Here is a 12,158-nt window from a genome sequence, read left to right as displayed (position 1 = left end):
CGCATCCCCCCAAACAAGCAAACACTTTAAACAATATGCTAACCCACTGGCTCCACACTTTGAGAACACAAATTGCTTTAGCACATGAACCTTATATATCCTTTATAATACAGATTATTGTATAATAAATGAAATAAATGATTTTTCCTAGGCTTCTTGTCAACGACAGTTAATTTATTAGCATGATTTTAATAATAAATGGCCAGTTTACGAAAAGTTATTTTGGGTCACCCTTCGAGCATGTTTACTTTACCCCGATCTGCTACTGATGGTGTATCGAATGTTTCTCCTCACAGCTTCAAGGATTTCTATGAGATGTTCCCAGAAAGATTCCAGAACAAGACTAATGGCATCACACCCCGACGCTGGCTGCTGCTGTGTAACCCCGGCCTGTCGGATGCTATTGCTGACGTGAGTACCTTTTCCACTAACCAGGGTTGGAGGGGCCTTTGGAGGTTTAGGTATGACTAGTTTGAGAATGACATTGTTTTTGTTCATTTTTGTTCTTCTTCACCAGAAATATGGGATGTGTTCGATAAGAAAGGGTGTAGTGATTAATCAAACTATCGATACGTACACGTGTACATTGCCTGGGACAGTATGTCAGTAAGTTAAAACTATCAAAACAAACTACCGTATTCGACGTAATAAGCGCCACGCTCTAAAAAGTGTCCACTGCGATATTTTCCAATATATTTGCTGGTGAACAATCCCAATTAGCACCCTTCCAACTGATCAATGTGCACAATTCGTGCACATTTATTTGTGTATAATACACACTCGTGTGTTATATGCACCCTTAATTACGGGCAATTAAATTCTGGGAAAATATATCTGTTGTGTATAATACGCACAGACTTTTCTTTTGTATCCCTATATATTTTTTGATACTTTTGTTTATATTGTGTTTAAGATTTTGCAAACATGAAACTACTTTTTAAGTCGCGAAAAAAGGGATGGTGAACCGTCCCTGTGTGTTAGGTGTTAGAATTTACGTTTCAAGGTTTTACATTTGTAATGAAATAATTCAATTTTCCTGTAAACCTACATAAAATGTATTTAACAAATAGGATATTCCATGTGTCTCCTGAAATATCATGTTCCTCTCATCTTGTGACGGGGGAAAAGGAGATATTTTCACCCGTGTCTACGCCACTCGCGAAAATATCTCCTCCCCCCCACTGTCACTCGTGAGAACAACATATTTCACTCGTTACATGAAATATCCTCTGTATATGCATGACTGATTCACACTCCCTGACTGTGGACACAGAAAATCGGCGAGGGCTGGGTATCTAACCTGAATGAACTGCGTCAGCTGGAGCCGCTGGTGGACGACGAGAGCTTCCTGAGAGGAATTATGAGGGTGAAGCAGGTGAGAACTGGACAACCCTGCCACTAGCATCAGAATACTTCCTGGGTTTGTAGACACAATGGTCCTCTCTCACCCACGACACGGCCGCTCTGCAGGGCTGTAGTGACGTGCGTGTTTTGGGTCAATTTATGTAACGAGGCTGTTTGTAACTTTACTCGAACTGTGCCATTGCCTGACACTGAGAGATTATCGTCCATATTGCCGTTTGTGTGATTTTGATTGAGCACTTGCTGGGTTTTCCCTCCAGCTTGAACCAGGCCTTGTCTTGATTGTTGATTGTAAATAGCAACAACACTGCCATGTGTATTCAAGGGTGATGGAGGAACATATTGTGTTCAAAACCTGTGTAGTATTGACAGTGCCATGAGGTGATTATTTGTTTGTTGCAATTTGCTTTTTCACTGATTTGACTGCCTCCGTGGTCTAGTGGTAGAGCGTCTGCCCAGAGAGCGGAAGGTTCGGGGTTGGATCCCCGGCCGCGTCATACCAAAAGACGTTAAAAGATGGTACTTGTTGTTACCCTGTCTGGCACTCGGCATTAAGGGGCTAAAACAAGGACTGGTCGGCTCGAAGTCAGTATACTGTGTCTGAGTGGGGTATTCATGTTAACCTGCGTCATGGTATCTCAGTGAGCTAGCACTATAAATCGGCATCAGTTCGGACTAGTACAAGCAGCCACACAAACACACACACGTACATGCACGTCGCTATATACGTGCAATCTTGGACGCGACGTTAAACCCCATTTCATCTCACCTCACCTCACCTCACCTCACAGTATATCCACTAACCAGGGGTCTGGGTAGTCATGTGGGTACCAGAGTCCTACTCCGGAGCACCCGAGTTACCCACCCCAGCCCTAGCGGAGACACTGACACAGTCTACATCGCATCACAGAGATAATTCAGCTGTAGTCTATACATAGAAATATAGAATATATTTGACCTTTCCCCGATGTTTCTTTAGGAAAATAAGATCCGCCTGGCAGCCTACATCAAGCAGGAGTACAACATCGAGGTGAACCCGGCCTCCATATTTGACATGCAAGTGAAGAGAATCCACGAGTACAAGCGCCAGCTGCTCAACTGTCTCCACGTCATCACCATCTACAACCGACTCAAGAAGAACCCCAGCATGGAGTTTGTGCCCAGGACGGTCATGGTTGGAGGAAAGGTAGGGAGAAACATTCCGTAATTGTTGACTGACCTGTGTCTATCATTAAAGACAGATCTTAGTTCTCGCTACCGCAAAACAAAGATCTGAGGACATCCTATTACGGGTCATGTCAGACCGACCTTCGGCCAACTTTGACCGTCTAATTGAAAGACTGGCAGTAGTCGACAATAGCCAATCAGAAGACAGCTTAATTGAGCTTTACGGCACGAGTTTCGTACTGGCGACAACATTTCGAAACACATTCTGACATATACTCGATTAAATGATAAGTGAACAAAAGAACATTCTTGAATGGCCAATAAATAGTCTCGATTGTTTGAATACAGACATAAAGGTCATTACTGTCGTTTGGAATACCCTATGTGTTTTTTTTTTAGAGGTTGCACGTTCAAAAATCACATTCCAACTGTCACTTTCATGATCTGATAAGCGATGCTCTGATTGGTCAGATAAAAGGTCGTTCTGACATAACCCGCAATGGGATGTCCTCAGATCTTTGTTTAGCGGTAGCGAGTACTAAGATCTGATGTGATCTGATTTTAATGAGATTGTGTGACTGTTATCTTCATGTTAATCTGTTGGCTGCAATCTCCCATTGCCTGGAACCACTTGGTTCCAGTCTGAGCCAGTCTGAGCCAGCCTTAGCCCAAGGAGATTCCAGGCTTGGTCCCCAGCAACCCATGTTGGTCGTAAGAGGTCAATTGATGGATCAGGTTTTCAGACTCGCCGACTTTATTGACTGTGTGTCATTCATGTGATGGCATCACTTCCTGACGACAACATGGGTTTTTGTTCTTAATATCAGGCACTGGCTTGTCTGGTCTGTCGTATTTACAGGTAAAAGGCGACTAAGGGGATCGGAGGGTCAGGCTTGCTGACTGATGATACATGTCATCGATCCCAATTGCGTGAATCGATGCTCATGATGTCAATCACTGGAGTGTCTGGTCCAGACTCGATTATTTTACAGACCGCCGTCATATAGCTAGAATATTGCTGAGTGTGGCGTTATACAACAAACAAACACACAAACAATCTTATTTACAGGCCACCATCATATGGCTGGAATGTTGCTGAATTCAGTGTTAAATGAAACAAAACAAACTCCAATCTGGGATTTGTATGATTATGAACACTCCATACCAGGTCGCATGTTTTCTTTCCGAAGTGGTAAACCTGATGTGATGTTTAAAGCAGCCATGTTGTTTGTACATGCAGCGTTCCCGTTTACCAGTAATTACCAGTTTTTTACCAGTAAAATTAGAAGTGGACCGGTAATTCATGTGACTGCTAGTCCCTGTGGACCGGCAAATAAAGTACCTTATAAATCTTTGTTGTTGAACAAAACATCGGCGATATCCACTTAAGTACATTTTTTGAACAAAGTCAGCCTGTTACAATAATTTTCAGCGACTTTGTCTCGAAATATTAAAAAAAAAGAGAGAAATTTGTGTGAATGATGTTTGGATCTAACTAAGTTACTTAGAGATGACATCTTTGCACTGAACATTATGTTGAAAGAATTAAAACCAAATAAATTTCATACCTTTTTCTATTTGTTGAAAGTTGGGACAGGCAAAAATTAGAGGGGACTGGTAATTTTTAGAGTTGCCAGTCCACAAGGACTAGCAGTTTCAAAAGCCAGCAGGAACACTGACATGCGTAATGTTCCCTAGGAATCCGTTATGTGAGAGTAGGATTTTGATGAGTAACAGTGTAAGCAAAATGTTTAATGTTCTTGATCGATAAATTGTTATCTATGAATTGTTGAGATAAACTAAAACTTCTCCCCATCTCCAGGCTGCTCCTGGCTATCATATGGCAAAGCTGATCATCAAGCTCATCAACAATGTCGGGAGAGTTATCAACAATGACCCCATCGTTGGCGACCGCCTGAAGGTGGTGTACCTTGAGAACTACCGCGTGTCCCTGGCCGAGAAGATCATCCCAGCCGCCGACCTCAGTGAGCAGATCTCCCTGGCAGGCACAGAGGCGTCGGGCACAGGAAACATGAAGTTCCAGGTAGGAACTACAGGACTAGAGCCAATTTCTAACGCTGCATTGTAAACATTTTGCTTCACAAACCCAAATGGCCTCATTGCCCCTCACAGCCATTGAAAATATTCCATTAGGATGTTTGAGGATGTTCAAAATAACCTTCATTAGAATGGAGTATTGTTTGATGTCAAAAGAAATCAAAATGGCCACCATGACAGTTGTCTGAAATACGATGTGTGAAATCAGTGGAATATCTAAAGTAAGTGCTAACAGATGGATAGACAATGGGTAAATCCCATGGCATAGCTCACTGAAACAAGGTGAGCTAAAAATCACCTTAAGGGTAGTATGTTAAGAATCTATGTGTATTTTCCATGGACTTTTAGTTCAGTTGAATGCAGGATAATGTTTCTGTTGCAGCTGAACGGTGCACTCACTATTGGTACCCTTGATGGAGCTAATGTAGAGATGAGGGAGGAGATGGGCGCGGACAACATCTTCATCTTCGGCATGACAGTGGAAGATGTGGATGAGCTGAACAAGAGAGGGTGAGTCTCTTCCCACCATCAGCAACTAAACTCTCTTCATTGTGTCTTCTGTACCAAAATTCAGTCTCGACAATAATCTATGTGTTGCTAAGACAAGGGACCAACTTCCCACCATCAGCAACTAAACTCTCCTCATTGTGTCTTCTGTACTAAAATTCAGTCTCGACAATAATCTATGTGTTGCTAAGACAAGGGACCAACTTCCCACCATCAGCAACTAAACTCTCCTCATTGTGTCTTCTGTACTAAAATTCAGTCTCGACAATAATCTATGTGTTGCTAAGACAAGGGACCAACTTCCCACCATCAGCAACTAAACTCTCCTTATTGTGTCTTCTGTGCCAACATTCAGTCTCGACAATAATCTATGTGTTGCTAAGACAAGGGACCAACTTCCCACCATCAGCAACTTAACTCTGTTCATTGTGTCTTCTGTACCAACATTCAGTCTCGACAATAATCTATGTGTTGCTAAGACAAGGGACCATCTTCCCACAATCAGCAACTTAACTCTGTTCATTGTGTCTTCTGTACCAACATTCAGTCTCGACAATAATCTATGTGTTGCTAAGACAAGGGACCATGTTCCCGCCATCAGCAACTAAACTCTGTTCATTGTGTCTTCTGTACCAACATTCAGTCTCGACAATAATCAGTTAGACTCTGTTGGGGATATCTGATTCAGTTGTCCTTGAGACAGACCAGCACATATTGATTGACCAACACCATTTGTTGTTCAGGAAGGCCTGGGATTGTCATTTGAGACAATTTAGTCTATTCAGAACACATGCAATTTCAGTAGCAGGACCCTGTTCCACAAGACGATCTTAGCGCTATGACGGTCGTAAATCTATGATAATATTGGAGTTGTGATCATCTTAGCGCTATGATGGTCGTAAAGCTCTGATAATATTGGAGTTGTGATCATCTTAGCGCTATGACGGTCGTAAATCTATGATAATATTGGAGTTGTGATCATCTTAGCGCTATGACGGTCGTAAATCTATGATAATATTGGAGTTGTGATCATCTTAGCGCTATGACGGTCGTAAATCTATGATAATATTGGAGTTGTGATCATCTTAGCGCTATGACGGTCGTAAATCTATGATAATATTGGAGTTGTGATCATCTTAGCGCTATGACGGTCGTAAATCTATGATAATATTGGAGTTGTGATCATCTTAGCGCTATGACGGTCGTAAATCTATGATAATATTGGAGTTGTGATCATCTTAGCGCTATGAACGCTTTGCAGAACTAGGTCTAGAATGGATGGAACAACTCTATGGCTTTCCACAGAACATTTTCCCTTAAGCTTGGAGTGAAAATATGTTCCCTAACTGTACATTGATATATCATGTTGCTTCCTCACTGTCATTGCTGTGGTTATCTGACAGCTATTGCTTCTTTGTTGCAATTCATTCAAGTAAAAATATTTTTTTAATGTGAAGTTTACATGATATACAACTTTTCCATTGGATGAGTGGTTGGTCACATGACCGCGAAACTGATAAGTGTATGAGTAACTCACTTTGACGTTTATCCGTTTTTCACGGGATTACATTTTGGCACTACTTCCACATTCCTGGGGGAACCCTTGGAAATTCCCAAGCACAAATAAATACAGTAGCGTTGTTTCTGATCATATAGACCCTTTATTCTTGAACTCGGCGTTTTAGCATGCATTGGGATACGTCAGAGAGTTTTGATCGCATGCACATTCAAAAATATCCTCGCTATGACCCATCCTAGTGAACAAAATGAAGAAATGCACATCCAAACTATCATAGTATCGAGTCGATCAGGTGACCGTCTACAGAAACCTATAAATTTACCTTTCTATCTGTTTGACACATCTTTACAATCACCTTCTATTGAGCAGCCAATTGATCAATGATGACTGTCACTTGTAGTCACCACAGGTTCATGAACAACTTTTGGAAATCTCTCCCGTCACGTTTATTGTTTCTGACATTTTGACATCTTGTACTTCATGTCAATGTATTACAACACGCTGCCATTGTGACTGACTTACTGGGGTAGTTCTTAACAGATCTTTCTTTCTGGTGGTATTATTTGAATATATTTGTTGTATACAAGCTACAAAAGATGTCACTGTGAGTAATATACACCCATGTCACCCCCATTTAGAAGAACAACTTCATTCCGGGATACGGCTGGTTGTTGTATGGCTGTCAGTGTGAACAAGAAGTCACACGTACTCAGAAAAATTGTGTATAGATCCACATCCTTCGAGGTAGAAAATAGTGATATAGGGAGAATCTCACCCGAGTGTCTTTTGATATCCAATATATCAACACGAGTTGATAAAAGTGGCTTGCCGAGGAGTTTTTTTACTTTTATCAACAAGTGTTCAGTGGTAGAAACTAACAGTTTTCGTCAACTAGTTCTTATAATGATAACATATAGCAAAACCCTTAAAAAGGACAAATTCCTACTAGTCCTTATGATACCTTTACCATTGGGCACTTTGGCAAGGACTATAGGACTAGTGCCAATTTCTAACACTGGTGTTGATACATTTGATGTCAAGTCACAAGAGTGAGATTTTATTTATCATCCAGCATCATTCTTCCAACTTTTCCAGGTTGAAGACAGCAATAAACAGTGTCTTAAGTGTAAAAAGTACTGCTAACAGCTTCAGTAGCAGAGCCATTAGTGATATCATTTGATTATAACGTCATTGTTACCAATGATGTCTGTGAAGCATTGTGATGCAATTAGATATCTCTTGATCTCACCCAAGAGATATCTCCTGTGGGAGCCAGTTTTGGATGATAAATTATGAGTGAAAGGCAACAACTGCATTATAATTTGTTAACTTTGTGAACTTTTGCATTAGACATGTTAGATGAGTCAATCTCATTAAAATCATATCTTAGTTGTCGCTACCGCTAAACAAAGATCTGAGGACATCCCATTTGGGGTCACTTCAGAACGACCTTTCATTCGACCAATCAGAGCGTCCCTTACCAGATCATGAAAGTGACAGTCAGAATGTGATTTTTCACCATGCAGCCTCGAAAACTTTATAACGGGGTATTCCGAACGATAGTTACGGGCTTAACGACTGAATCTATACAATCTAGATCATATATTAGCCATTTGAGAATGTTCTTTTGTTCAGGTTTCAAATTTTTAAGCAAGAATTTGTCAAAATATGTTTTGAAGCGTAGTCGCTAATTTGAAATTAGTGCCATAAAGCACGAGAAAGCTGCCTTCTGATTGGCTAATGTCGGTAATTCCATTGGTCTGTTTGCGAAAGGTCGGTCTGACGTGACCCGTAGTGTGATGTCCTGAGATCTTTGTTTAGCGGCAGCGAGAAATCAGATCTGATTTTAATGAGATTGTAGATGAGTTGGATAGTCTGAAACAAGGCCGAGATTATGTGTTGGTGACTATTGTTTGTTCATTGTTGCGAGCAGGTACAATGCCAGATCCTACTACGAGAGTAACCCAGAGCTGAAGCAGGTTCTGGATCAGATCAACAATGGATACTTCTCCCCAGAAAACCCAGATCTCTTTAAAGACATCTTCAACAATCTAGTCAACGATGATAGGTCAGTCTACAGCACACACAAACAGGTTGATGGCCAGAGCCACTGATCTGATCATATATCCATGCTCTGCTTGACTGGAATAATTTGGGCCAATACGATTCAAATCAGTGCTTTTGCGGAGTTCTATTTCTTTCGCTTTCTTCAATAAATTGCAGGTTTCTGTGAATGTAAAGAAGGTATAAATAGAATACTACAGTATCGCGAAATTAGCGGTTTGGTTGGTTGGTTGCTTGCTTGCTTGCTTGCTTGCTCGCTTGCTCGCTTGACGCCGCACTCAGCAATATTCCAGCTATATGACAGCGGTCTGTGAATAATTGGGTCTGGACCAGACAATCTAGTGATTGATGTCATGAGCATCGATTTATGCAATTGGGATACGATGACATGGATCAACCAAGTCAGCGAGGTTGAACATCCGATCCCATTAGTCGCCTCTTACGACAAGCATAGTAGCCTCTTACGACAAGCAAAGTAGCCTCTTACGGCAAGCACGGGTTGTCGAAGACCCCGGATCATCACGGGCCGGAACTAGTAGTGTCCTGGCATCCTCCGTGATCCAGTGGATTATCTCCCTTTGCTATCCTCCGCGTTAGCTTCGTTTTGAGTCCAATTTGAATATATGCGACTCCAAAAATAGCGGTCCAAAAAAATTACATTTATGAGCGAGAAAGAGTCAAGATGGAGATTGTAACAAATGGGGTAAACAAAGCAGTAACAGTGTATGGGTCCAGGTCTCATAATAGAACAGAGACATGATACCCTGGATAATCGAGAATCTTGCAGTAACTTCCTTTCACGAATTGATTTTGGATGACAATACAGACACTGTGTACATATTACACTGGCAATACATGGCGCTAATCATTGCCAGGTCATCAGACAGATGATTATTTCAGGTCATTGGCCTCATCTTTTTGTTGATGTTTAATGTGTTGATGATGAAATTATACCATTTTTATTGATTTTCAACTCCTGTTTATTTTCAGGTTCCGTCTGTTGGCTGATTATGATGCATATATAAAATGTCAAGATGAGGTTAACGACCTCTTCAAGGTAACCATCTTTATGCATTCAACCTGTCTTATTGTTCCATATTTCCAACTTGGTTATTTCTTTCATGATATTTTAATGATGCATGCTTTTATTGTAAGACTGTGATGAGACGTCTAGTAATGCCGGAAATGCATGTAGGGATGCAATGTAGGGATGCATTGTAGGGATGCATTGAAGGGATGCATTGTAGGGATGCATTGAAGGGATGCATTGTAGGGATGCAATGAAGGGATGCATTGTAGGGATGCATTGAAGGGATGCAATGTAGGGATGCATTGTAGGGATGCATTGTAGGGATGCAATGAAGGGATGCATTGTAGGGATGCATTGAAGGGATGCAATGTAGGGATGCAATGTAGGGATGCAATGTAGGGATGCAGTGTAGAGATGCAATGTAGGGATGCAATTGAAGAAATGTTCCACAGTGCCACCATGCTCGTCTAATGAGAAAAGAGTGATTATTCACAGACTGACTTGATCATGTTGATATTTCTGGAATAGTCTAACTGTGGCATAAAGGAAAATTTGTACATTCATTTATGTCTGCAAGACCAATTACACAAGGTTTTGGAGTTGTCCACATTTTGGCCATTGGCAGACTGTTGTAGAATGCCAAAACGGTACATTGGAGTGAAAAAAAGAAATTTCAGATAAAAAATTCAAATGATTGAATTGTCATTAACGTCCTAAGACTGTTTGTCTCAAAACAGAGTATCTGTATACATAGTCACTTGAGATATAACTCATTTCACCATATACATTTTTGGATGAAAATAAAACTTTCTACTTCAATCCCCAGAATCCACTGGCATGGGCAAAGAAAGCATTATTGAACATCGCGGCCTCTGGAAAATTCTCCAGTGACCGCACAATTTCTGAATATGCTCGTGAAATCTGGGGCGTGGAGCCAACCGATGTCAAGCTGCCAGCTCCCCACCAAACCAAGGACGGGTCAGATAGCGGAATCCCTTCAGTTTAAGAAGAGGCATTGAATTAGGGATACCAAGGTCCAGTGGGCCGAACATATGATCGAGACAGTGACAGTACGGTCTCCAATAGGAGACAAGCAGACCTGTCTGTTCCATGAAATCCCAAAGATCTGAATATTCTTGAAAACAGCTTTCAGTTAGAACTGTGAGTGATTAATGCTTATTTCTTTACTCATGCTGCTAAAACTTCTCTTCACTCAATAATCTTGCTGTTATAAGTATCAGTGAGTTTGGACTTCTTGCAATATTACAACGGTATTTGTTTATATTGATGTTTATATCTTGTTAACAACAGTAGAATTATTTAGATATTCTTGTTATAGATTCAGAGAAATAAGGATGACATTTCTATCATGGAACTCCTGAAGGTGAACTGCATACATATTTTATTCAAATAGCATAGTCTAATTTCCCGTATTTATTCCTTCAGCATTTCTTTTTAAACCAACATTACGGCTTTGCTTGTAGTTGAGATCACGTTATTTCAGTGTAGATGAAAGCTATGCAGATTAGGGTCACGCAGTGTAAAAAAAACTAATTGTCTGTTAGAATGGTAAAAAATGTTAAATTTCTTAGGTAGGTTGTAAAAAAATGATTGAATTTATGACTTGAAAATACTGACTTGCCGTTAACATTTGCTCAATATGTGCTGCGTCACAAGCACCCCAGTACTGATTCGCGTCCTGAGTCACGTAGTCCTTCCGTCTTCTCACTCCTGCATCGTCACAGCTTACTGTAAATGGTTCATTTGAGATTAACAGTTCGGAGCGGTGGAGTTTGTTGGCTTGACGAGTATTCCATAGTGTTATGGGATTGCGGTTACAGGGGGTAGCATCTCATAGGACATAGCTTCTGATGATTGATGTACCCGCTGGTGATAGTGCTAGTAAGTAAATCTTTCATATTATCTTCCAACCTGTTACTTACCCAAAGTTGTTTGTTTTCCTGTTGCCATGGTTACAGAACCATTGTTGTTGAAGTCATGACATCTTGACAGTGCTGAGTATTGGACAAAGTACTTACAATAGCTTGTGTTGATTGATGAACAAGAGTCCTGTGAAACATCTGTGTCTTGGTTGAAGATTGTACCACGATTCAATCTCATTAAAATCAGATCTGAGTTCTCGCTGCCGCTTAACAAAGATCTGAGGACATCCCATTACGGGTCATGTCAGAATGACCTTTCGCAAACTTTGACCGAAAACTGAAACGAATACCGGTAATAAGAAGTCGATATAAGCCAATGACAAAGCAGCTTTCTCGAGCCTTACGACACTCGTTTCAACCTGGCGACTTTCATTTCACACTACCCTTGAAAAATAACTTGACACAGTTCTCGGTTAAAATTTTGAAAACTGAACAAATGAACATTCCGGAATGTCTAATATATGGTTGCGATTGTATGGCAGTACTTCCCACGTACTGTGCAACGCCT

General features: G+C 40.9%; 1 protein-coding gene across 1 annotated transcript in view; it reads left to right on the top strand.

The window, feature by feature from the left end:
- Window positions 1–11,958, top strand: part of LOC139444419 (glycogen phosphorylase, muscle form-like) — a 39,343-nt gene extending 27,385 nt beyond the window's left edge. Inside the window, exons 11-18 of the mRNA XM_071225390.1 lie at window positions 297–411; window positions 1,274–1,375; window positions 2,342–2,548; window positions 4,352–4,573; window positions 4,970–5,097; window positions 8,547–8,681; window positions 9,668–9,734; window positions 10,534–11,958. Coding sequence (XP_071081491.1) covers window positions 297–411; window positions 1,274–1,375; window positions 2,342–2,548; window positions 4,352–4,573; window positions 4,970–5,097; window positions 8,547–8,681; window positions 9,668–9,734; window positions 10,534–10,713 — 1,156 coding nt within the window. The 3' untranslated portion in view covers window positions 10,714–11,958. The remainder of the gene's footprint in view (window positions 1–296; window positions 412–1,273; window positions 1,376–2,341; window positions 2,549–4,351; window positions 4,574–4,969; window positions 5,098–8,546; window positions 8,682–9,667; window positions 9,735–10,533) is intronic.
- The last annotated feature ends 200 nt before the right edge of the window (window positions 11,959–12,158 follow it).

The sequence above is a fragment of the Haliotis cracherodii genome, unplaced genomic scaffold (genome assembly GCF_022045235.1).
Source record: "Haliotis cracherodii isolate W230 unplaced genomic scaffold, xgHalCrac1.p SCAF_5, whole genome shotgun sequence".
Taxonomy (NCBI): Eukaryota; Metazoa; Mollusca; class Gastropoda; order Lepetellida; family Haliotidae; genus Haliotis; species Haliotis cracherodii.
Note: the sequence above shows the minus strand (reverse complement) of the source record. Positions and strands in the feature narration are given on the sequence as shown.